The following is a 27,514-nucleotide window of genomic DNA, read 5'->3' on the forward strand; positions in this document are numbered from 1 at the left end:
GGCAGGGTCAGAATGGGGTGCGGTATCAAGAAGGGGCCCGGTTTATGGATTGGGTTCTCCATGGTTAGGTTACTCCTTTGCTTTTTGTTTTTAAGAAAAAAAAAGAAAAAAGAAAATAAAAACAAAAAAATAAAGGGGAGAGCGGGGAGGAATAGTTCCCAGGAGGAATGAAGGGGCTGGAAATCTCCCTCCGCACCCAAGAGGACCTTAGTAGCGCAGATGCAGCATGGAACCCGTGCCATACCCAACCCTTCATGCCAGTAAACCAGCAATCCGGGATAGCAACCTCACATCTGCCGAGCTACCTCGGTGGACAAAAGAGAGGGTGGCCGGATATCCGCCACATAGCATACCTCCTTCGGCCACCACCCCCGGAATCCGAAAGGTGGCTTCCAGAGATACACCCGTCGCCCGAAAGACACCCAAAGCTACTCCGGGGTACCGGAGAGGGATCGGGACATCCCCAGGCGATCCAGATTCCACGGCAAACTACGCCACCACCAAGAACCTCAACGGAATGGGATGGACCCTGGTATCCTTTCCCCTACCTAGGAACTAGCGCGCCTGTGGGAGAAATCCCAAAGGCCAAAAAGAGGAAGGGCAAAAGGGAGGGGTGGAGAGGAGGAGGAAAGGAAAAAGGGGAGGATAGGGAGGGGGGGATTGGGGGTAATTAGGTTCGGTCTGAGGAAGGAGACCGACAGGTCTGATTCCTCAGATTAAGAGCCTCTTCACCACAGCAAGGAGCCCCCCTTGAAGAGGTCTTGTTTGATGATCAGCCTTTCCTGTCATCTGACAGGATGACAGTACGTTAATATGGGCACATATATCTGCTACCAAACATGGCCAGAAATTCTAGGCAATTTTTTTCTGCTTTTAAATGCCTACAGTAATCTTGCAGTGCTTCATTATTATAAATACAGGAAATGTTCACTCTTGGGACCAATGCTTCACCACTATCCTATCTCCTGCTTATTGGAACCATTACTACTGTTCGGGGCAATAAATATATAAAATTTAATTATTTATTAAAAAATACCTCAAATGTATTCCAATAGTACTTTCATACAATGCTTTATAACACTCATACACAATATGTTTATTTTGTTATAAAACTACTCGAGAAACACATCCTTCACAAGAACCGAATGAACCATGTGAAGCCACTACCTATCAGTACTAGGTAACCTAGAGTAAGATAGCCTGATCTTTGTATACAGTCTTGTGGTACAAGTAGTTAGGGATATTTTGCTAATGTCATGTATGTTGAGTGAAAAACTGCACTTTTTTAACAATACTAAGAATAATTACAAAATATACAAAACCCAACTGTCCATAGTTTTTTTTTTTTTCCTGCTTTCCCCATGGAGTAACCTTATGGAAATTTTCACTGGAAAAAATAAATATACTAGGTGTTCAAATCATGATTTCATTCTAATTATGAAATTAAACCAAGAGGGCATTTGAACCCACATAAATACTATGAATTCAAGTAACACCATCCCTGCTTTCGAGTTTTATATCAAATAAAACCAGCAATTTAGTTGGTCAGATCTATAAAGAAACAAAAATAAACAAATTGTGTGCATAATCATTCGATTACCAGTCTATATGGAGTCATTAAATAACACTTGTATACTGCACATCTTATAGACACCCTTACCAAAACTTACTGGCATATAAAAACAACTTTTAAAATGATTTAATCTTAGTTATATGTAAATTATTATTGTGGGGGAAGTGCTAAACCCATAGGGATCATACACTACTGCATAATGAAAAACAAATGCCTTCTTATTTGTGTTATCAGGAACTGTGCTTCATACATGACATAACATGCACACCCTTGATAGATCACTAAGTAAAGAACTATATAGACCCTGAGGGTTTGGCGCTTAAACTCCAACCTACAAAAACCATGAGCACGTACTGTTCATTAAAATAATCTTCAGTTCAACACTGATTACACAACATATTCATGTATGAATTGCACTATGAAGGAAGTGTCAAAGCATCACAAAACTAGAATAACACCATCACAATGACAAACAAATGTACATTTTCAAAACTGCCCCATAGTATGGAGTGAGCACTTCACTAGTATTTTAAATGTCAGGTGTTTTTCACATAGATACTGTATATTACCTTACTGATCATTAATCAAGAGTTTTATGATCATTAATCTGAGTCAAACTTGACAGAATTGACACCAAAATCTAAAGCACCACCTCTGTATGATCCCTTCTTCTTTTTGTTCTTCTCTTGACGGTAGCCCTTTCCACGAGTTTCCTTGAGATCTCTGTACGCTCGCTCACCCCAAGATCCTTGTGCACCTTGCTGTAGATAAGATACCAGTACTGCATTACTTAAATATAGTAATGCTTAAGAAATCAAAAAGCATTTATCTCTCAAGATAATGGGGAATTATAGTTTAAATTCTGTAAATGGGCCTATAGTGTTTGCATCTGACACTCACCCTTGTAATATCAACTCTACTAAACTCAAGATTCTAAAAATAAGTATCACTGAAAATATGGGAACAGTTTCATAATGACAAATGCAGATTTTGGAAGCAAGTGACAGATGAGCTGAAGACAACTATATGAAACTGCACAAAAATGTTTTGCAATTAAAATAAATTTAAAAAATCTAAGTCAATATTTTTTCCATGTGGAAAATGTATATCTATTGGATAGTGTCAATAGAATAAACATTTTAAGTTTGGCAATAAGTTTAAGGGACATTTTATTCTCAACTATGCACTAATTTAATCTTTCAAGAAATTCAGCAACTTTCTAAAAAGTCTGGGATACAGAAATAGCACAACTTACTATTTTCTTTCTGCTGTCTAGTCATCAAAAGTGATCCTCTTGTTCTCACCAGCACCATCCATTCCAAGACCTGGGCTCTTGCCATAACCCCCCATAAATCCTCCCCTTCCTCTAGGGAATTCTCCATCTCTGCCTCCTCGTCCTCCCCTGAAGCCTCCTCTATCCCCACCCCTGAAGCCCCCTCTATCCCCACCCCTGAAGCCCCCTCTATCCCCACCCCTGAAGCTTCCTCTATCCCCACCTCTGAAGCCTCCTCTATCCCCACCTCTGAAACCTCCTCTATCTCCACCTCTGAACCCACCACCAAATCCCCCACGACCATGAGGGGAAAATCCCTTCTGATCATCGCCATCACCATCTTCACTTCTATTTAATCCCCCTTTGAAATTGTCATTTTCTTCATTACTTTTGAAACGACCTCTACCTCCCCTAGGCCCCCTGCCAAACTCACCACGACCTCTTGAAGAGAAACCTCTGTCTTCACTATCACCGCCGCCCTCACCATTTCGAAAGCCTCCTCGATTGCCCCTGAAACCTCCACCTCTACCTCGAAATCCTCCATCTCCATTATCTCTTTGAAATCCCCCTCTTCCTCCTCTGAAACCATCCCTTTGATTGCCACCATCATTTCTAAATCTTCCCCTGTCACCCCTAGAGCCTCCCCTTGAGTCATCTTTTCCTTTGAAGCCCAGGCCAGCACGGAATGAATTTTGGTTGGTGATGTCTTCGCTTTCCTCCTCATCCTATAAAGAAAGAAAATGCAAATAGAATGGGCAGCCACAATCATTACCTTAGCTTTGAAAGAATTGTCAAACTTGTAGTCGACATCTACTTCTTCAGCTCGTACTCTCCTATATGGTTCGTTCTGTTCCAACAAAAAAAGGAAAAAAATGTTGATTAAATACAAAATTAGAAATTCTTTGGAAACTTTCCAAAACACCTCAATATTTTCACAAATATACTCAACATGACTTACTTTTTTATAAAAAGTTCCACCTGGGGTTGTGAATGAAGTATTCATGGAATTATTCCAGGAACTATTCAAATTATTAAAAGAATTCTGAAAAATGGAAAAATATTTATAGTAATCATTATTGCATGAGTTATCATTGTTTGTGACTAACTGCAAAAGATTATTTTATAGTCATTAAAACTGAAATAATCTGATGACCAGTTACCTCACATTACTTACAGCCCATATGCCCTTATAACTATACCTTGAGTATCATTAAATAATTATCACTAGCACAAAATGGCACTAGTGCTGGCTACCCAGAGTGGGTGCAAATGTATTTGTCATATTTTGGGGGAATTAGGTCAAGTTTAGAGACATAAGTTAATGCAAGTGAATAGTTTTTAAGCTGAGAATGGAAAGCAATAGTGACAAAGAAACTGCATTTGAAAATGGCAAGGCATTTGCAACATGGTATTTAGGAGACAAACAGCAAAATTTGAACAGTCAAAGTGAACACTAGTGAATGTTCCTTTAAGAATAACCTCCCATGGTGGGAGATGGCCAATGGGAGGAAAAAAAAAAAAAAAAAAAATTCTAACTTGTACATGGGTAAGTGCTCATTTTTAAATGTTATAATGATAATGGAATAATCACATGGGTGTGCAAGTAGGATTACATAAAGAACAAGGGCAATTTTATTTTAGCCTTGTGCAGAATTAAAGTGAAAAATCCTCCAATGATAAAAAAAAAATAAATGAATTACGCGAGATGCTTGGCAAGCCAACCAGAGGATCACCACCACAGACCACTGAGTGAAAAAAACTGAATAAAGCAGCTAATGTGAATAAACCTTCAAAGTAATAAACATGATGATGACTACTCATGACAATCAGAGACCAAATGGAGTGACGAAAGGAAGACAGCATTTAATGTAGGTACCATGTAATGCCATGGGAGAAAGCAGTAACAGGGCACATTATGAATAAACAGTAAAGGAGGTTTTGTGGGCAAGGGGCTTGGACTTCCAGCAAGCGTGCATGAGCATGTTAGATAGGAGTGAATGGAGACGAATGATACTTGGGACGTGACGATCTGTTGGAGTGTGAGCAGGGTAATATTTAGTGAAGGGATTCAGGGAAACCGGTTATTTTCATATAGTCGGACTTGAGTCCTGGAAATGGGAAGTACAATGCCTGCACTTTAAAGGAGGGGTTTGGGATATTGGCAGTTTGGAGGGATATGTTGTGTATCTTTATACGTATATGCTTCTAAACTGTTGTATTCTGAGCACCTCTGCAAAAGCAGTGATAATGTGTGTGTGTGGTGAAAGTGTTGAATGATGATGAAAGTATTTTCTTTTTGGGGATTTTCTTTCTTTTTTGGGTCACCCTGCCTCGGTGGGAGACGGCCGACTTGTTTTAATGGACTCTGGAAATATGGGATAAAATCCACCAGGTCAACTGATTGAGAAAGACTAAATCCATTGCTACAGAATTTCCCGTTGCTATTACAATCATGGAAAAAATATCACCTCGATCCACCACAATTTCATTTACTTGCAAATGTCTTTTAAAAGGAGTTTATAGCATAATGAAATTAGAAACATTGAACACAGAATCTGAGGGTCATTAATGCTGTAGGGTTGTGATGAAAATCATGAACGGTTACACTAGCTAGTTTTAAAAAGGCACTCTTGACATGGAGAAATGCTATAATAATAAAAAAAATTGCTGCATATTGGGCCCAAATTATAAGATGCAGCATCTGTAATGTTTGAACCTAGAAAAAATATGGAGACAAAATAATGTCCAAAAGAAGATTTATACAAGGGCTTCCAGACATAAAACAAAAATTATGAAGGCTGATAGCATTAAAAATACCCTCATTGACTGATTTTTATTTGTATAATTTAAAAAGCACAACACAAATATTTGTAAAATTATCAATTTGCAAGTATTATTAAAAAACTTACTGCTAACATGATTAAATAGGTGTTCTAATACAGAAAATATCAGTTTTTCAACACACAAAGTCTTCCACTAAGGTAGGGTAACTCAAAACTGGAAACACATTAATCACCATTCATTTAATAACTTATCTTGCCAAATTTGTGCAGACATCACAATTCAAATGACCTTCTGAATTGAAACATCCCCAACCCCCTCCTCCAGAGTGAAAGCACTGTACTTTCCACCTCGAGGATTCAAGTTCATCTAACTGGTATCCCTGAATCCCTTCATAAATCTAACCTTCCTCTCAATACAACAGCACATCAAGTTACAAAAAACCTTATCTCCACTCACTCCAGATGAACAACACTCACACAAACCTGCTAGATGGTCAAACCCCTAGCACTCAAGATCCTTTACCCCTTTTCTCCAACACTTTCTAGGATACCTACACCTTCCTTGTGCCTCAGACTTGTAATAAAGTTGGTAGAATTACCGACAATATGTAAAGTAAAAGGACACAAGTGCAACTAATGTGACATTTTATTGTGGCAACGTTTTGTTCTCCAGGAGCTTTATCAAGCCATTACAGACAATACATGGACACAGAGGGTATATATAGGCTCAGAGTAGTAGTAGAAGTAGTAGTAAAAGTAAAAGTAGTAGTAATAGAAAAAGAAGAAAAAGAAGAAAAAGAAGAAAAAGTAGTAGTAGTAGTAGTAGTAGTAGTAGTAGTAGTTAGTAGTAGTTAGTAGTAGTTAGTAGTAGTTAGTAGTAGTTAGTAGTAGTTAGTAGTAGTTAGTAGTAGTAGTAGTAGTGCAATGTGTTAGAGCAATTAATTCGTACATGAGTAAAAGGATATAAAAGCTATTACTTGGGTAACATAAAAATAGGTTGGACAAATATAGACTGGATAGAGGCTGCCTGTTTCAGTGTTCACTCTGTAATGTGCTTTGTGTAGTATAACAGGAGAGACTATGTGATGGCAGGGTTTATTGTTTTCAGGAGGATTCTTGCTAAGACTTCAGAGATGGTGAAGCTGCCGTTGTTTTGTTTAACTGTATTCGAATCAGCACTGATCGCTGTTTTGAATACAATTAAACAAAACAACGGCAGCTTCACCATCTCTGAAGCCTTAGCAAGAATCCTCCTGAAAACAATAAACCCTGCCATCACATAGTCTCTCCTGTTATACTACACAAAGCACATTACAGAGTGAACACTGAAACAGGCAGCCTCTATCCAGTCTATATTTGTCCAACCTATTTTTATGTTACCCAAGTAATAGCTTTTATATCCTTTTACTCATGTACGAATTAATTGCTCTACCATATTGTATTATTACTACTACTACTACCACTACCACTAGTATTGCACCTCACTCTGAGCCTATATATACCCTCTGTGTCCATGTATTGTCTGTATTGGCTTGACAAAGCTCCTGGAGAGCAAAACGTTGCCACAATAAAGTGTCACATTAGTTGCACTTGTGTCCTTTTACTTTGCCTCAGACTTGTACATCCTTTTGGTCATCCTATTATGCTTCATCTTCTGTAAAAGCCCCACCTCTCTTCTAATATTTATACAATTATCTGCATATTCACACCATACACTGCTCTCAAACATGACATTCCCCACTGCCTCTAGCTTCCTCCTTGCTACAATTTTTAAAGGCTGTGCCTCACACATAAGTGTTGGTGCCACTGTACTCTGGTACAAATTACTTATTGCTTCCATAAATATCTTTCTTACATATATGTCTTAAAACACACTACCTAACCTTCTCTATTCACCTATTCAATGACATCTCATACTTCACAAAACTGTCTGCTGATACGTCCATTTTGCAAACATCTAAACACATTCACTTTATCCATGCCCTCTCCCTCCAATCTAAGATCCAATCTTTTATTACATCAAATTTTTGTGGTTTCTCTCATCGCTTTGCTCTTGTCTGTGTTTGCTTTTATTTCCTACTTTTACATACCCTCCCAAAAGTATCACCATCAAAGAGGAACTGACAACTACTTTGTATTGGATTCATTATCTTTTAAGTCCTACATCTCATCCTAACACCATAGTATTCACTTTTACAAACCCAACAGTGACATCACACATTCTTAAGGCCTATATTTACTGGAATAGTCCCCATCCCTCTCTGCATTTTTATGCAGAGGGATGGGGACTGCTTTTAAACACTTTACTACCTATATCATACACTTACAACACCTACCACATTTCTTCCAATCCAGCCCATCATGTGCCTTTTCTACATCCATAAAGGCAGAAAATACCATATTTCACAGCTTATATGACGCGGCTTATAAGACTTGCTTTAGTTTCAATGGCTCGGCATCAGACATAACTGGGAGAGCTACAGCCCACCCCATACCCCAAACATATAACTCCCATCAATAACCTTCAGTTTATAGGATGCAGGGTGGTTTTTTTGGAGACATTTTTATGAAAAAAAAAAAAAAAAAGGCATTTAACATGCCGCAAAATATGCTAATTCCTTATTCTAAGTATTGCTCGTTTACATGCTTCAATGTAGACCACTTTACGTATCCCCTACCCTCCAAAAATCCTCCCTACTCCTCAGTAATCCTTATCTTTCTTGCACCTAAATCTTGCAATAATAATTCTACAATACACTTTACCAAGTATATTCTGCAAGTTTTTTTTTTTTTACACACTGGTCGTATCCCACTAAGGCAGGGTGACCTAAAAAGAAAAACTAGTCTTTTTTTAAATTTAACAATTTATAAAGAAAGGGTTACTAGCCCCTTGCTCCAAGCATTTTAGTCGCCTCTTACGATGCGCATGGCTTACAGAGGAAGAATCCTTTTCCACTTCCCCATGGAGTATTCTGCAGTTTTTTTTTTTTTTTCAACAAGTTGGCTGTCTCCCACCGAGGCAGGGTGACCCAAAAAAGAAAGAAAATCCCCAAAAAGAAAATACTTTCATCATCATTCAACACTTTCACCACACTCGCACGAACATTATCACTGTTTTTGCAGAGGTGCTCAGAATACAACAGTTTAGAAGCATATACGTATAAAGATACACAACATATCCCTCCAAACTGCCAATATCCCAAACCCCTCCTTTAAAGTGCAGGCATTGTACTTCCCATTTCCAGGACTCAAGTCCGACTATATGAAAATAACCGGTTTCCCTGAATCCCTTCACTAAATATTACCCTGCTCACACTCCAACAGATCGTCAGGTCCCAAGTACCATTCGTCTCCATTCACTCCTATCTAACACGCTCACGCATGCTTGCTGGAAGTCCAAGCCCCTTGCTCACAAAACCTCTTTTACCCCCTCTCTCCAACCCTTTCGAGGACGACCCCTACCCCGCCTTCCATCCCCTATAGATTTATATGCTTTCCATGTCATTCGACTTTGATCCATTCTCTCTAAATGACCAAACCACCTCAACAACCCCTCTTCTGCCCTCTGACTAATACTTTTATTAACTCCACACCTTCTCCTAATTTCCACACTCCGAATTTTCTGCATAATATTTACATCACACATTGCCCTTAAACAGGACATCTCCACTGCCTCCAACCGTCTCCTCGCTGCTGCATTTACCACCCAAGCTTCACACCCATATAAGAGTGTTGGTACTACTATACTTTCATACATTCCCTTCTTTGCCTCCATAGATAACGTTTTTTGACTCCACATATACCTCAATGCACCACTCACCATTTTTCCCTCATCAATTCTATGATTAACCTCATCCTTCATAAATCCATCCGCCGACACGTCAACTCCCAAGTATCTGAAAACATTCACTTCTTCCATACTCCTCCTCCCCAATTTGATATCCAATTTTTCTTTATCTAAATCATTTGATACCCTCATCACCTTACTCTTTTCTATGCTCACTTTCAACTCTCTACCTTTACACACATTCCCAAACCCATCCACTAACCTTTGCAATTTTTCTTTAGAATCTCCCATAAGCACAGTATCATCAGCAAAAAGTAACTGTCAATTTCCATTTTGAATTTGATTCCCCAAAATTTAATCCCACCCCTCTCCTGAACACCCTAGCATTTACTTCCTTTACAACCCCATCTATAAATATATTAAACAACCATGGTGACATTACACATCCCTGTCTAAGACCTACTTTTACCGGGAAGTAGTCTCCCTCTCTTCTACACACCCTAACCTGAGCCTCACTATCCTCATAAAAACTCTTTACAGCATTTAGTAACTTACCACCTATTCCATATACTTGCAACATCTGCCACACTGCTCCCCTATCCACTCTATCATATGCCTTTTCTAAATCCATAAATGCAATAAAAACTTCCCTACCTTTATCTAAATACTGTTCACATATATGCTTCAATGTAAACACTTGATCTACACATCCCCTCCCCACTCTGAAACCTCCTTGCTCATCTGCAATCCTACATTCTGTCTTACCTTTAATTCTTTCAATTATAACCCTACCATACACTTCCTGGTATACTCAGTAAACTTATTCCTCTATAATTTTTACAGTCTCTTTTTGTCCCCTTTCCCTTTATATAAAGGGACTATACATGCTCTCCGCCAATCCCTAGGTACCTTCCCCTCTTTCATACATTTATTAAACAAAAGTACCAACCACTCCAACACTATCCCCCCCTGCTTTTAACATTTCTGTCATGATCCCATCAGTTCCAGCTGCTTTACCCCCTTTCATTTTACGTAATGCCTCACGTACCTCCCCCACACTTACATTCTGCACTTCTTCACTCCTAAAAGATGGTATACCTCCCTGACCAGTGCATGAAATTACTGCCTCTGTTTCTTCCTTAACATTTAAAAGTTCCTCAAAATATTCTCGCCATCTACCTAATACCTCCATCTCCCCATCTACTAACTCCCCTACTCTGTTTTTAACTGACAAATCTATACTTTCCCTAGGCTTTCTTAACTTGTTTAACTCACTCCAAAATTTTTTCTTATTTTCATTAAAATTTCTTGACAGTGCCTCTCCCACTCTATCATCTGCTCTCCTTTTGCACTCTCTCACCACTCTCTTTACCTTTCTTTTACTCTCCATATACTCTGCTCTTCTTATAACACTTCTGCTTTGTAAAAACCTCTCATAAGCTACCTTTTTCTCTTTTATCACACCCTTTACTTCATCATTCCACCAATCACTCCTCTTTCCTCCTGCCCCCACCCTCCTATAACCACAAACTTCTGCCCCACATTCTAATACTGCATTTTTAAAACTATTCCAACCCTCTTCAACCCCCCCACTGCTCATCTTTGCACTAGCCCACCTTTCTGCCAATAGTCACTTATATCTCACCCGAACTTCCTCCTCCCTTAGTTTATACACTTTCACCTCCCTCTTACTTCTTGTTGCCACTTTCCTCTTTTCCCATCTACCTCTTACTCTAACTGTAGCTACAAATAAATAATGATCCGATATATCAGTTGCCCCTCTATAAACATGTACATCCTGGAGCCTACCCATCAACCTTTTATCCACCAATACATAATCTAATAAACTACTTTCATTACGTGCTACATCATACCTTGTATATTTATTTATCCTCTTTTTCATAAAATATGTATTACTTATTACCAAATCTTTCTACACATAGCTCAATTAAAGGCTCCCCATTTACATTTACCCCTGGCACCCCAAATTTACCTACTACTCCCTCCATAACATTTTTACCCACTTTAGCATTGAAATCCCCAACCACCATTACTCTCACACTTGATTCAAAACTCCCCATGCATTCACTCAACATTTCCCAAAATCTCTCTCTCTCCTCTACACTTCTCTCTTCTCCAGGTGCATACACGCTTATTATAACCCACTTTTCGCATCCAATCTTTATTTTACTCCACATAATCCTTGAATTAATACATTTATAGTCCCTCTTTTCCTGCCATAGCTTATCCTTCAACATTATTGCTACTCCTTCTTTAGCTCTAACTCTATTTGAAACCCCTGACCTAATCCCATTTATTCCTCTCCACTGAAACTCTCCCACCCCCTTCAGCTTTGTTTCACTTAAAGCCAGGACATCCAGCTTCTTCTCATTCATAACATCCACAATCATCTCTTTCTTATCATTTGCACAACATCCACGCACATTCAGACTTCCCACTTTGACAATTTTCTTCTTATTCTTTTTAGTAATCTTTACAGGAAAAGGGGTTACTAGCCCATTGTTCCGGCATTTTAGTTGACTTTTACAACACGCATGGCTTACGGAGGAAAGATTCTTATTCCACTTCCCCATGGATATAAAAGGAAAAGTAATAAGACCAAGAACTATTAAGATAAAATCAAAGAAAACTCAGATGAGTGTGTATAGATAAATGTGTACATGTATGTGTAGTGTGACCTAAGTGTAAGTAGAAGTAGCAAGACATACCTGCAATCTTGCATATTTATGGGACAGACAAGACATCAGCAATCCTACCATCATGTAAAACAATCACAGGCTTTCGTTTTACACTCACTTGGCAGGACGGTAGTACCTCCCTGGGTGGTTGCTGTCTACCAACCTACTACCTACTGCAGGGTTATCCCCCTATAATTCTTACACACTCTTATTACCTTTTCCCTTACACACAGGAACTATCATTGTGCTCTGCCAATCCTTTGGTGCCCTCCATTCTTTCATGCATCTAATGAAGAAATGAACCAACTACTTTAAAACTAGATCTCCACCTGCTTTTAACATGTCTTAATTTCATCTCTCTGGACTGTTTTAACCCCTTTCATTCTACCCACTGCCTCACGCACTTCCCCAACTTTCCCCTGTGATTCTTCCCACTACTAGCGAGTTATTTCTCCCTGTCCAATACATGAATGAAATCTCTGCCTCTCATTACAAGTTAACTCAAAATATTACCTTCATCATTCCAGTACCTCCATCTCCCATCTAAAATATGTATGTTTAACTGCTAAGTCCATAATGTAATAAAAATATAAATTCTGGTAAACATTAAGATATTTCTATAAAGTAATTAACCTAAAGACAAATAACTGCTAAAAATATATACTGTACAAAAAATAATGAAAACTTTGTACATTACATATGGCTAGTAAAAATCTAGAACAAACTGCTCAAGTCTTTATATTACCTTACTGGCTGTGCCATTAGGAGTCTGGGCAAGTGAGGAAGCCTTTTTTGGTTCATCCTCACTTTCACTACTGGTTTCTTCAGAACTGGATGGCTTCTTTGTTACTGATACTTTTTTGACTGGCTCTTCCTCTAAGCTCTCCTCACTTGACTCTTCTGAACTGCTCTTTTTGACAGCTGCAGCTTTAGATGGAGTTTTGGTAGCACTTTTTGCTTGTGGCTTGGCAGGAGCTTCATCACTATCACTTGATTCCTCGGAACTGCTTTCCTTCTTGACAGGTGGTTTGACTTTAGTTTTATTGATTGTAACTGTAGGTTTAGTGGTGCCTTCCTCTTCAGAACTATCGCTCTCCTCAGAACTTGATTCTGCTTCGACTGAAGCCAGTTTTGCTGCTGGTTTTGCTGCTACTGTCTTTGCTGCTGCAGACTTTGCTGCTGCAGACTTTGCTGCTGCAGGCTTAGCTGCTGCAGGTTTAGCTGCTGCAGGCTTAGCTGCTGCCTTGGGTTCTTCCTCTTCTGAGCTTGATTCTTCTGAACTAGATTCTGATGGCTTTGCTTCAGGCTTCTTTGCTGCAGCTACCTTCTTAGCTACTAGTACAGGCTTTGCAGGCTCATCTTCAGAACTTGACTCCTCTGAACTTGATTCTGTAGGTTTCTTAACAGGTGCAGTTGACTTTTTAACAGATGCAGCAGGCTTAACAGGAGAAGCAAACTTTTTAACAAGAGGCTTTGCAGGTTCTTCATCTTCAGAACTAGATTCTTCTGAACTTGATTCTGCAGTCTTTGATGCAATGGGCTTTTGAGGTGCAGCAGTTTTTTTAGCAACAGGCTGTACATGTTTTTCCTCCTCTGAACTTGACTCTTCTGAGCTCTCCTCTGCTGGCTCATTGGCAACTGGCTTTTGAAGCACAGCAGGCTTTTTAGCAACTGGCTTTGCAAGTTCCTCTTCTGAGCTCGATTCCTCTGAACTGGTTTCTGCTTTCTTTGTGGCTACTGGCTTCTGAGGAGGCAATGGTTTCTTAGCTGGTTTAGCAGGTTCTTCATCTTCTGAACTAGACTCCTCTGAACTAGATTCTTTGGTCATTTTGACCACTGGAGTAGAAACTATTTTCTTTGCAGGAGCAGGTGTCTTCTTAACAACAGGTTTAGAGGGTTCATCATCTTCTGAACTAGATTCCTCTGAACTGGATTCTTCAGTTTTCTTGACTGTTTTGACTGCTCCAGCAGCTGATTTCTGTGCAGCTGCAGCCACTTTCTGTGGAGAAGCAGCTGGTTTCTGCACAGGAGCAACAGGCTTCTTTACCACAGGCTTTGCTGGTTCATCTTCCTCTGAGCTCGATTCTTCGGAGCTAGACTCTTCTGCCTCGACTGTAGGCTTTGGTGTAATTTGCTTGGAGGAGTTCAAGGGAACTTTTGCTGGAGCTGAAACATACAAAAGTCAATATCACATTAGTCATTTATATACAGCAAATATCTTCAGAGTAGAATTAAATAAACTGCAACATACGAATGCTGTTCAATGTACCTATTCTTGACACCCAAGTGGCCAACAATATGACAACTGCATCATACAACATATGTATTATTTCCATCTTATTTTTTAACACCAGCCAAAATTGTCCGACAAACTTAAAGTATAACACTGGTAGTTAAGGGCGGTGAGTAATGCTAAAGTAAGTATAATGAAAGGTTGTGTAATAAATCTGTTCCAGTTATGTCATAAAGCCAAAGAGGGAGTCTGTGTCAAAGGTGGGGCTATCAGCAAGGATACAGGGGACCAGTCACAAAACTGACCAATCCACATGCCCAGATGGCACTTAGCACTCAGCCAGTAGCCATAGGAAATCCTGAGACATCCCAGTTCAAGATACCAGGCCAGTTTAACTGTCTCATCAGCAAATGTACCAGGTTAAGGCATAACTTTAGACATTAAATTATGTTAGGTGCTTTCCATCCACCATACTTTAATAACAAGCACTGTATTAGCCGCATCTAATTTACTGGAGCTAGAAATAAGGGTTATCACTAAGATCCTTGTACACTTTCTAGATTTTTAAACTTACTTGCTTTGACTTGAGGCTGTTTCTGCTGTGGTTCATCCTCATCAGAGCTGCTTTCCTCACTGCTACTCTCAGCAGCCTTCCGAGTTGCAGCCTGCAATTTGAAAAAAAAAAAAAAAAAAAATAACTCCCTAATTCATTTACAGAAATCATCAAAGCAGACAAAAAATGCACCAGAGTATGGTTTCTCAGAGAGCACAAAGGTAATGCAATAACATATGTGATTTCTTCTTGTGCACATACAAAGAGATGCAAGGGCTCTGTCCCATCAGCCAGTTAATAAATAAATAAATAAAACAATAGTGCTAGAGCTCACTTCCTGTAAAACCTAAAAAAATTCAACAGTATGGTAAATAAATCAATTATGTGGTATCACTGAGCAAGGTTGCATCAAATTCTCAAAATATTAATTTTTTTTTTTTGTAACGTTTGTAAATTCCTTCTATGCATTTTCTATTCAGGTGCTCTGTACAAAAAGAAAAAAGTTAAACAATGAATAATCAATGATTTATTGTAATTAAATTTACATTTACATTACAGTCACAGGTAATAATTAAATGGTGACTGCTAACCTTAGGTGTTGCAACAGAGGCCAAGGCTACTGCTGGTTTTTTCTTTGGGGGTTCATCAGAATCACTGGTGTCTTCCTCCGAGCCTTCTGAAGAACTTGGCTCTGGTACTTTGCTTGGAACTGCCTTTGCCTTGGCTGCCTTTCCTTTGCCATTTACCATAACACATGCAGCCTTTGTACTAGCTGCCTCATCTAATAAAAAAAATCATGGTCACACTTAAATTATGTTACAAGACAATATATACATATAATTGCCTGAGCAATTATATGTATGTATTGTATATTGTATAGTGTTGGAGTGGTTGGTACTTTTTGTTTAATAAATGTATGAAAGAGGGGAAGGTACCTAGGGATTGGCAGAGAGCATGTATAGTCCCTTTATATAAAGGGAAAGGGGACAAAAGAGATTGTAAAAATTATAGAGGAATAAGTTTATTGAGTATACCAGGAAAAGTGTACAGTAGGGTTATAATTGAAAGAATTAGAGGTAAGACAGAATGTAGGATTGCGGATGAGCAAGGAGGTTTCCGAGTGGGTAGGGGATGTGTAGATCAAGTGTTTACATTGAAGCATATATGTGAACAGTATATAGATAAAGGTAGGGAAGTTTATATTGCATTTATGGATTTAGAAAAGGCATATGCTAGAGTGGATAGGGGAGCAATGTGGCAGATGTTGCAAGTATATGGAATAGGTGGTAAGTTACTAAATGCTGTAAAGAGTTTTTATGAGGATAGTGAGGCTCAGGTTAGGGTGTGTAGAAGAGAGGGAGACTACTTCCCGGTAAAAGTAGGTCTTAGACAGGGATGTGTAATGTCACCATGGTTGTTTAATATATTTATAGATGGGGTTGTAAAAGAAGTAAATGCTAGGGTGTTCGGGAGAGGGGTGGGATTAAATTATGGGGAATCAAATTCAAAATGGGAATTAACACAGTTACTTTTTGCTGATGATACTGTGCTTATGGGAGATTCTCAAGAAAAATTGCAAAGGTTAGTGGATGAGTTTGAGAATGTGTGTAAAGGTAGAAAGTTGAAAGTGAACATAGAAAAGAGTAAGGTGATGAGTGTATCAAATGATTTAGATAAAGAAAAATTGGATATCAAATTGGGGAGGAGGAGTATGGAAGAAGTGAATGTTTTCAGATACTTGGGAGTTGACGTGTCGGCGGATGGATTTATGAAGGATGAGGTTAATCATAGAATTGATGAGGGAAAAAAGGTGAGTGGTGCATTGAGGTATATGTGGAGTCAAAAAATGTTATCTATGGAGGCAAAGAAGGGAATGTATGAAAGTATAGTAGTACCAACACTTTTATATGGGTGTGAAGCTTGGGTGGTAAATGCAGCAGCGAGGAGACAGTTGGAGGCAGTGGAGATGTCCTGTCTAAGGGCAATGCGTGGTGTAAATATTATGCAGAAAATTCGGAGTGTGGAAATTAGGAAAAGGTGTGGAGTTAATAAAAGTATTAGTCAGAGGGCAGAAGAGGGGTTGTTGAGGTGGTTTGGTCATTTAGAGAGAATGGATCAAAGTAGAATGACATGGAAAGCATATAAATCTATAGGGGAAGGAAGGCGAGGTAGGGGTCGTCCTCGAAAGGGTTAGAGAGAGGGGGTAAAGGAGGTTTTGTGGGCAAGGGGCTTGGACTTCCAGCAAGCGTGCGTGAGCGTGTTAGATAGGAGTGAATGGAGACGAATGGTACTTGGGACCTGACGATCTGTTGGAGTGTGAGCAGGGTAATACTTAGTGGAGGGATTCAGGGAAACTGGTTATTTTCATATAGTCAGGCTTGAGTCCTGGAAATGGGAAGTACAATGCCTGCACTTTAAAGGAGGGGTTTGGGATATTGGCAGTTTGGAGGGATATGTTGTGTATCTTTATATGTATATGTTTCTAAACTGTTGTATTCTGAGCACCTCTGCAAAAACAGTGATTATGTGTGAGTGTGGTGAAAGTGTTGAATGATGATGAAAGCATTTTCTTTTTGGGGATTTTCTTTCTTTTTTGGGTCACCCTGCCTCGGTGGGAGACGGCCGACTTGTTGAAAAATAAAAAAATGTGTGTATTATATAAATCAATTCAGTAGACTAAGACAACTGCTCGAAAAAAATATTTAATAAGAAAGGACTAACAAAATGATATAGAATACATACAATAATTGGAGTGAACATTGCAGCAAGGTAGCTAGAAGTAGTGATGTAAGGTTTGAGAGCAAGGTGTGGTGTGAATATTATGCAGACAATTCAGAGCAGTAAAATTAAATGACAATGAAGTATCACCAGGGCTACAATAAAGAGGGATGAGAAGGGGTTGATCAGTGGTTTGAGCATTTTTTTTTTTTTTCAACAAGTCGGTCGTCTCCCACCGAGGCAGGGTGACCCAAAAAAGAAAGAAAATCCCCAAAAAGAAAATACTTTCATCATCATTCAACACTTTCACCACACTCACACATTATCACTGCTTTTGCAGAGGTGCTCAGAATACAACAGTTTAGAAGCATATACGTATAAAGATACACAACATATCCCTCCAAACTGCCAATATCCCAAACCCCTCCTTTAAAGTGCAGGCATTGTACTTCCCATTTCCAGGACCCAAGTCCGACTATATGAAAATAACCGGTTTCCCTGAATCCCTTCACTAAATATTACCCTGCTCACACTCCAACAGATCGTCAGGTCCCAAGTATCATTCGTCTCCATTCACTCCTAACACGCTCATGCACGCTTGCTGGAAGTCCAAGCCCCTCGCCCACAAAACCTCCTTTACCCCCTCTTTCCAACCCTTTCGAGGACGACCCCTACCCCTCTTTCCTTCCCCTATAGATTTATATGCTTTCCATGTCATTCTACTTTGATCCATTCTCTCTAAATGACCAAACCACCTCAACAACCCCTCTTCTGCCCTGACTAATGCTTTTATTAACTCCACATCTTCTAATTTCCACACTCCGAATTTTCTGCATAATATTTACACCACACATTGCCCTTAGACAGGACATCTCCACTGCCTCCAACCGTCTCCTCGCTGCTGCATTTACCACCCAAGCTTCACATCCATATAAGAGTGTTGGTACTACTATACTTTCATACATTCCCTTCTTTGCCTCCATAGATAACGTTTTTTGACTCCACATATACCTCAACGCACCACTCACCTTTTTTCCCTCATCAATTCTATGATTAACCTCATCCTTCATAAATCCATCCGCCGACACGTCAACTCCCAAGTATCTGAAAACATTCACTTCTTCCATACTCCTCCTCCCCAATTTGATATCCAATTTTTCTTTATCTAAATCATTTGATACCCTCATCACCTTACTCTTTTCTATGTTCACTTTCAACTTTCTACCTTTACACACATTCTCAAACTCATCCACTAACCTTTGCAATTTTTCTTTAGAATCTCCCATAAGCACAGTATCATCAGCAAAAAGTAACTGTGTCAATTCCCATTTTGAATTTGATTCCCCATAATTTAATCCCACCCCTCTCCCGAACACCCTAGCATTTACTTCTTTTACAACTCCATCTATAAATATATTAAACAACCATGGTGACATTACACATCCCTGTCTAAGACCTACTTTTACCAGGAAGTATTCTCCCTCTCTTCTACACACCCTAACCTGAGCCTCACTATCCTCATAAAAGCTCTTTACAGCATTTAGTAACTTACCACCTATTCCATATACTTGCAACATCTGCCACATTGCTCCTCTATCCACTCTATCATATGCCTTTTCTAAATCCATAAATGCAATAAAAACTTCCCTACCTTTATCTAAATACTGTTCACATATATGCTTCAATGTAAACACTTGATCTACACATCCCCTACCCACTCTGAAGCCTCCTTGCTCATCCGCAATTCTACATTCTGTCTTACCTCTAATTCTTTCAATTATAACTACCGTATACTTTTCCTGGTATACTCAGTAAACTTATTCCTCTATAATTTTTACAATCTCTTTTGTCCCCTCTCCCTTTATATAAAGGGACTATACATGCTCTCCGCCAATCCCTAGGTACCTTCCCCTCTTTCATACATTTATTAAACAAAAGTACCAACCACTCCAACACTATCCCCCCCTGCTTTTAACATTTCTGTCATGATCCCATCAGTTCCAGCTGCTTTACCCCCTTTCATTCTACGTAATGCCTCACGTACCTCCACCACACTTACATTCTGCTCTTCTTCACTCCTAAAAGATGGTATACCTCCCTGGCCAGTGCATGAAATTACCGCTTCCCTTTCTTCCTCAACATTTAAAAGTTCCTCAAAATATTCTCGCCATCTACCTAATACCTCCCTCTCCCCATCTACTAACTCCCCTACTCTGTTTTTAACGGACAAATCCATACTTTCCCTAGGCTTTCTTAACTTGTTTAACTCACTCCAAAATTTTTTCTTATTTTCATTAAAATTTCTTGACAGTGCCTCTCCCACTCTTTCATCTGCTCTCCTTTTGCACTCTCTCACCACTCTCTTTACCTTTCTTTTACTCTCCATATACTCTGCTCTTCTTATAACACTTCTGCTTTGTAAAAACCTCTCGTAAAAAAGCGATAGACTGACAAAGAGGGTGTATAATCTGAGGGCTGGAAGACAGGAAAGGATAGTGATTGTACCAGGCATGGATGTAGTGAGATGGGTTAATTTTATACAAAACTCAAAAAATTCCAATTTATAGAGTCCAAAATAAACACTATAGGTATTCCATCCACTAAAGCCATCTTTCCTCTCTTCACTAATCCCCAGCTCTCTACTACATAACAAAAAGGCATAATACTGTGACTGGAACAATACACAAATAACCCACACTTAGGAGAGAGAAACTTACAGCAATGTTTTGGTCCAACTTGGACCATTTACAAATCAAATGTAAGTGGTCCAAGACAGACCAACATATCGTAAGTTTCTCTCTCTTATGTGCAGATTATTTATGTACAATACTTGCCTTCCATTTTGAATATATCACACACAAAAAATGAAGCTTTACCCTATTTCTCAGCTAAAATAACTAAAAATAATTGGTCATAGTTTAGGTTGTTCCAGTAACTGAAGTAGACCTAGTAATAACCCATAAAACAGACTGGAGGATAGCACCTACCCTTCAGAAAAACTGCCCAAAATTGAATATTTCCTCCACTTTGAGACCTATTTAAAGCCACTTCCAGTCTGACAACCAAAATTGTCTCCATTTCACTAGTATGTCTTTTATTCTATCAAGTAACACAAGAAACAGCCAATAAAACATGGAAACAACCCCCAAAACATGCCTTAAACTTGCTATTTAAAACCAAACACATGGTCAGAGGTTTGATACTAAATACAGACCCAAAGTTCATTCTCCTATTACCTACTTGTTATAGCCAATTTGTAACAAGTTGAACAAGCTAAAATTTATTCCAACATAATACAGATGGACATGGAATTCATTAAATGTTATGATGAGAAATACAAAATTTTTGAAGGAAAATAGCTAATACATTACCTTTATTTTTTCCAGGCAATGCTTTGTTTTTTTTCTGTTTTTTTGGCTGAGGTAGATCAAGACTTAACCGACGTTTATTTGGCGAAGTTCTGAAATACAACCTTCAATTTAGGCTTTAAAGCAGAGAGAGTCAACATAGAGAATTACAAAATGTAATGAACACTTGTCCATGCTCAATAATAACCCACATGGAGACAAACTAGAGATTAATTGATCTGTATATTTCAACCACCTTCTGGGATCCTATTTCAGCAGATGAAGATCAGAAGAGGGTCATAATATACAAACCAATGAATCTCTAGTTTCTGTCTCCATGTGGGTTATTACTGAGCACAGAAGTACATTAAAGCCAAATATAGAACAATTATACATCAAGTGGTGAAGAGTAAGAATTTTTTGTATACATCAGTCATTTCCTAGGGCAAGGTGACTCAAGGGAGGAAAGATACTCATTCCACGAATATCTTCCAAAAGTGCCCAGATATCATAATTCATAATTTCAAATAATGCTCTGAACTGCCACATCACCCATCATTTAGAATACTGTACTTCCCACATCCAGAATTCCAGTCTGGCTAGCCAGTCTCCTGAACCCCCTTCTAAATGTTAGTTTGCTCACACTCCAAAGATTGAAAGATGAGTTTTTTTTTTTTTTTAGCAAATTATGTACAGTACACAGGCCCTGCTTTACAGTGCTTTGCTTTACAGTGTTTTGCTAATACAGCAGTTTTCAATTATTCCCATAGTTGACCATGGCCACTTTTCTATGACTTAGTCAATGTAATCTTTCCCCACTTGGGTAATAACTATGTTTCAGCCTCCCCACAAAACCCCTTATAGTACACTACTGTAAGTACCACATGAAGGAAGGAGAAACTCCACTCCTAAACAGCTTAATTTTCAAGAGAGACATCCTGGCAGATATGAGTGTGGATACAATTTTCAGTACACTAATTCTTATTTGTAGAACAGGAACAAGGAAGGCTCATATCATCAATATTAACCTTTGTATGTAGGGAAAGAGAAGTCTAAATCAAGCCCTATCCCTGCATCCTCTACTTACTTAAGATAATGTTGAACAACATCAATCAATGAAGGTGCATCATCAGGCAGCTTTGGCAAGGTCTGAAAAGAATATTACATCAACAGGTTAAAGAATTAATAAAGGTCTGGATCATTTTCAACACAATTATGGGTGTTTGAGACTACAAGAAATGAGGTGGCTCACATAGTATCAACAGGTTGAGTACATCACACTTCCATAGCATAAAAAAAATTGATGAAAATGCACATGACATTACAAAAGTATACAACACAATTATAAAAATATAAAGAATATATCCATGATAATACAGTGATATTAATAAAGTAATGCATGTGCCGGTTAACTTGTTGCTATATTTAATCATGCCAGGGCAGTAGGGTCTACTGCCCTGGATAACTTGCTGACATCAATGACCCTGAAATTTAGCGATTTCTCCGGATACTCCAAATGGAAACAAGTACGTACCACCAGTATAATTTCTAAGGTGATCCTGGGTTACCAAACCTCAGGTTTAATATTCTAAATAGAAGATCATTCAATTTATTAACCCTTAAACGGTCCAAACGTATATACAGTGGACCCCCGGTTAACGAACTTTTTTCATTCCAGTAGTATGTTCAGGTGCCAGTACTGACCGAATTTTTTCCCATAAGGAATATTGTGAAGTAGATTAGTCCATTTCAGACCCCCAAACATACACGTACAAACGCACTTACATAAATACACTTACATAATTGGTCGCATTTGGAGGTGATCGTTAAGCGGGGGTCCACTGTATATGTTCTCTCGCGTAGCACCCCAAACGTGTATATATATATGTTTCCTTTGTGATTCATTCAACAGTGGCATGATAAGCCTGAGTCGCCTAGACATGAGAGAATGGGTGTGTGCACTCACTGTGCACCATATGAAAAAATTGGGGATGCCTGGGTACCATATGCTCTTTTTTCCTATTAAAAAAACTTTTTTTCTCAAAAAATTCGGGGTGCTACACGAGAGAACGTATATATACGTTTGGACTATTTAAGGGTTAACCCTGGAGGGTTAGTAAGACAGGATAACCCAAGAATGTAAAGCAGTGTGACTAATTTCCAATAGTCCATTTTAACCCTTAAACTGTCCAAGCAGATCTACGTTCATATGCAAGCCGCTAACCAGACTGAGAGTCGAAGATCAAAATGAATTTTTTATGAGAGAGCCACAAAATTTGATTAACACAAGCCTATCCGATGTTATCCTGACGCCAAATGACTTCGAACAGGCGATAAATGACATGCCCATGCACTCTGCCCCAGGGCCAGACTCATGGAACTCTGTGTTCATCAAGAACTGCAAGAAGCCCCTATCACGAGCCTTTTCCATCCTATGGAGAGGGAGCATGGACACGGGGGTCGTCCCTCAGTTACTAAAAACAACAGACATAGCCCCACTCCACAAAGGGGGCAGTAAAGCAACAGCAAAGAACTACAGACCAATAGCACTAACATCCCATATCATAAAAATCTTTGAAAGGGTCCTAAGAAGCAAGATCACCACCCATCTAGAAACCCATCAGTTACACAACCCAGGGCAACATGGGTTTAGAACAGGTCGCTCCTGTCTGTCTCAACTACTGGATCACTACGACAAGGTCCTAAATGCACTAGAAGACAAAAAGAATGCAGATGTAATATATACAGACTTTGCAAAAGCCTTCGACAAGTGTGACCATGGCGTAATAGCGCACAAAATGCGCGCTAAAGGAATAACAGGAAAAGTCGGTCGATGGATCTATAATTTCCTCACTAACAGAACACAGAGAGTAGTCAACAGAGTAAAGTCCGAGGCAGCTATGGTGAAAAGCTCTGTTCCACAAGGCACAGTACTAGCTCCCATCTTGTTCCTCATCCTCATATCCGACATAGACAAGGATGTCAGCCACAGCACCGTGTCTTCCTTTGCAGATGACACCCGAATCTGCATGACAGTGTCTTCCATTGCAGACACTGCAAGGCTCCAGGCGGACATCAACCAAATCTTTCAGTGGGCTGCAGAAAACAATATGAAGTTCAACGATGAGAAATTTCAATTACTCAGATATGGTAAACACGAGGAAATTAAATCTTCATCAGAGTACAAAACAAATTCTGGCCACAAAATAGAGCGAAACACCAACGTCAAAGACCTGGGAGTGATTATGTCGGAGGATCTCACCTTCAAGGACCATAACATTGTATCAATCGCATCTGCTAGAAAAATGACAGGATGGATAATGAGAACCTTCAAAACTAGGGAGGCCAAGCCCATGATGACACTCTTCAGGTCACTTGTTCTATCTAGGCTGGAATATTGCTGCACTCTAACAGCACCTTTCAAGGCAGGTGAAATTGCCGACCTAGAAAATGTACAGAGAACTTTCACGGCGCGCATAACGGAGATAAAACACCTCAATTATTGGGAGCGCTTGAGGTTTCTAAACCTGTATTCCCTGGAACGCAGGAGGGAGAGATACATGATTATATACACCTGGAAAATCCTAGAGGGACTAGTACCGAACTTGCACACGAAAATCACTCACTACGAAAGCAAAAGACTTGGCAGACGATGCACCATCCCCCCAATGAAAAGCAGGGGTGTCACTAGCACGTTAAGAGACCATACAATAAGTGTCAGGGGCCCGAGACTGTTCAACTGCCTCCCAGCACACATAAGGGGGATTACCAACAGACCCCTGGCAGTCTTCAAGCTGGCACTGGACAAGCACCTAAAGTCAGTTCCTGATCAGCCGGGCTGTGGCTCGTACGTTGGTTTGCGTGCAGCCAGCAGCAACAGCCTGGTTGATCAGGCGCTGATCCACCAGGAGGCCTGGTCACAGACCGGGCCGCGGGGGCATTGACCCCCGAAACTCTCTCCAGGTAAACTCCAGGTATGCGTAATGCTCCAAAAGTAGATCTACTTGTTTTTGCACATTTCAAATATAACAAAAAAAAAAGTAGATCAAAGTTTTTTTTTACACGTTTTCAAATGTAAAAAAAAAAGATCTACTTTTTTTACATACTTTCAAATGTTGAAAAAACGTAGATCTACGTTTGGACAGTTTAAGGGTTAAGTCTTCCTTAGGACATGACCCACAACAACTGATTAACCCTTAAGAATCTATTTACTGCTAGGTAACTGGCAACAAGTTCAACTCCACTGTACAGTAAGGTACCTAAAATCTTTTTCAACTCTCACGAATAGGTGTCCAGAAAAGTCATTGACATCAGGGAATTGTGCAGACAGCAAGTTTGATAGCTTGCTAAAGAATAACCACAAATTACTTAACATAAATCAGGTTAAGGTTAGGTTATAAATAGCAAAAAGGCACAATACCATGACTGCAAAATACACAAATAATTATAACCCACACATAGGAGAGGAGAGCTTACAACGACGATGGTCTAAGTCAGACCAAAATGTTGTATAAGCTCCCCTTTCCTATGTGTGGGTTATTTGTGTAGGTTAGGTTATGTTAGATGTTGCTGATAATTTTACTAAATTTATGAACAGTATGAATCCAAGTCATAATGAACAACTGTTAATGAAAAAAAAAAAAAAAGTGGGCAAGAGGCTCAAACCATGATCCCAAGAACATTCTGCCAGTAGGTAAAATATAGTAGACTTTTAACCAACTGATGACTTGGGAATTCACTGAAATTCAGAAATGCGTGAATGGATGTTTTGTGCACTTGTTTATAATGAGCAGGTAGACTGATCCTCCACTAGGAAAATATTTCATTGTAAGTGATGTTGTACATGGATAGTACATGATACTGACAAGATGAAACATCTGGATGTTTTTATTTGTGAATAGTGAAACATCTACAAATAAAGATACCCAGATGCTGCACACTGATTTCATTCTTCATGTTAATGATATGCAATAACTGACAAACGGATAAGCCAGGCAGTAAGTTTATTTAGGTACAGGTACACGAGTACAATTATCACATACAGCTCACTTAGCGACATACTTGTTTACAGACAGTTGACTTGGACTTATGACGAGTTCTATGACCAGTACATACCTAAATAACGTATATTAAAGCTGATTTCCTCCATTCTGTATTACAATATACAGCACACTACTGTATCTTTAAAATTATACCAGAAATGTTATAAATGGTGGAAAGGTGTTATTAAAACTATGAAAGATGGTTGACACAAACTATCATTATAGTATACTCCTCACTTAGCGACAAATTTGTTTACCGACGTGGTCTTAGGAACAGAACTCTGTCGTTAAGTGAGGAGAGGCTGTAGTGTATATTACCTAAGATAACGAAAATGGACCTGATTAGCTTGTGCTACTAGGTCAGTTGCCGTTTTCCTTCCTTAAGTGAATGTGACCTGCCCTGACTAGGTTGGTGCACTGGCTTAAGCTGGTAAGAGACTTGGACCTGCCTCGTATGGGCCAGTAGGCCTGTTGCAGTGTTCCTTCTTTATGTTCATATATTCTTAAAAAAAAATCAAAGTGACTTATTTCCATTATGGTCCTTGACATGTGAAAGTTTGGTATCTTCATTGATATTTTACCTGCTAAGAAGACTATTACAGTCGAAATACAAAGGATATATCTACACTTCATATTCTATTCTTTGACCAAAATAACGGGTGAAATGTCGTATCAACAGAGACGCCAAACTGTTGCACATGTGTCTTACTCATCCCCAAATAAGTTAGTCTGCCTGAGCTTCTTAAGTTATCCTGGAGGGTAAGTTACACACACGTTGCTATGTATGATAATTGTACTTGTGTGCACCTGTACCTAAATAAACTTACACTAAACTTGCATTAACGAGAATGCTAATTACCATCATTTTAATAAATATTCTTATGTTTTGGGGAAGCACTAAACCCGTAAGGAGTTACACAATGCTAAAGGAGAGAGAGAGAACAGATCCAATACTTTGGCCCACGAGATTGTTAGGGACAGGTATACACAAGTACAATTATCATTGTGTAAATTATACATTATGTATAAAGTAAAACCCAAATATGTGAATGCATATTATTCATACTGAGAACGCTAAACTCGTAGGGGCCATACAACGCCTGAGGGCTATGGAAGACAAGAGGCTCAATTTCAAGCTATCAAAGCACAGATCCAATCCTTGGGATCAAGAGCACTTCACCAACATCAAGGAACCACCCTCCAGGACGCCCAAAATACCCGAGAACTTCCATAAATGTTGCCGGGATAAAATCACGGTGGCAGGTGAGTCCACGTGTGGCTCATCTCTCGCCTCTACCCACTCCCTACACCACTCTCCACACTCCTCTCACACCCCACACCACTCCACTCACCCCTCCTAGCTTTTTGGAAGCCGATAAGCCTAGTTTGGTGTCCTCGTCGTTCAAAAACCCGCAGACCAAAGCCTTAGTTATCTTGTCGGCGTCCGCCATGATTACTGTTGTGAGGCGCACTGCTGCTGCTACACTCCTGCTACACTGCTGCTGC

General features: G+C 39.3%; 1 protein-coding gene across 3 annotated transcripts; it reads right to left on the reverse strand.

Annotated features, from left to right (window-relative positions):
* Nucleotides 1-1,008: 1,008 nt before the first annotated feature.
* LOC128697839 (nucleolar and coiled-body phosphoprotein 1) lies at nucleotides 1,009-27,514 on the reverse strand. 3 transcript variants are annotated; one of them, XM_070099597.1, is made up of 9 exons: nucleotides 27,361-27,514; nucleotides 22,054-22,115; nucleotides 20,991-21,079; nucleotides 15,492-15,682; nucleotides 14,923-15,013; nucleotides 12,861-14,281; nucleotides 3,805-3,888; nucleotides 3,619-3,693; nucleotides 1,009-2,334 (listed from the first exon to the last, which is right to left on the reverse strand). In XM_070099597.1, the coding sequence occupies exons 1-9, from the start codon at nucleotides 27,457-27,459 to the stop codon at nucleotides 2,176-2,178; spliced, it is 2,271 nt and encodes a 756-aa protein (XP_069955698.1). In that variant the 5' UTR covers nucleotides 27,460-27,514; the 3' UTR covers nucleotides 1,009-2,175. The 3 variants fall into 3 exon arrangements, with proteins under 3 accessions (XP_069955698.1, XP_069955696.1, XP_069955697.1); XM_070099595.1 differs by lacking the exon at nucleotides 3,619-3,693 and adding an exon at nucleotides 2,829-3,571 and having other exon boundaries at nucleotides 2,197-2,334; XM_070099596.1 differs by lacking the exons at nucleotides 3,619-3,693; nucleotides 3,805-3,888 and adding an exon at nucleotides 2,829-3,571 and having other exon boundaries at nucleotides 2,197-2,334.

Source organism: Cherax quadricarinatus, chromosome 68 (genome assembly GCF_038502225.1).
Source record: "Cherax quadricarinatus isolate ZL_2023a chromosome 68, ASM3850222v1, whole genome shotgun sequence".
Lineage (NCBI taxonomy): Eukaryota > Metazoa > Arthropoda > Malacostraca > Decapoda > Parastacidae > Cherax > Cherax quadricarinatus.

Excerpts from the sequence above, each read along its gene's own strand:
- LOC128697839 (XM_070099595.1), bottom strand. The coding sequence starts at position 27,459 with ATGGCGGACGCCGACAAGATAACTAAGGCTTTGGTCTGCGGGTTTTTG. Across the intron at positions 15,683-20,990 it reads ATTGCCTGGAAAAAATAAAG|ATGAGGCAGCTAGTACAAAG; the intron begins GTAATGTATTAG and ends TTTTTTTATTAG. Across the intron at positions 14,282-14,922 it reads ACAGCCTCAAGTCAAAGCAA|CTCCAGCAAAAGTTCCCTTG; the intron begins GTAAGTTTAAAA and ends TGTATGTTTCAG.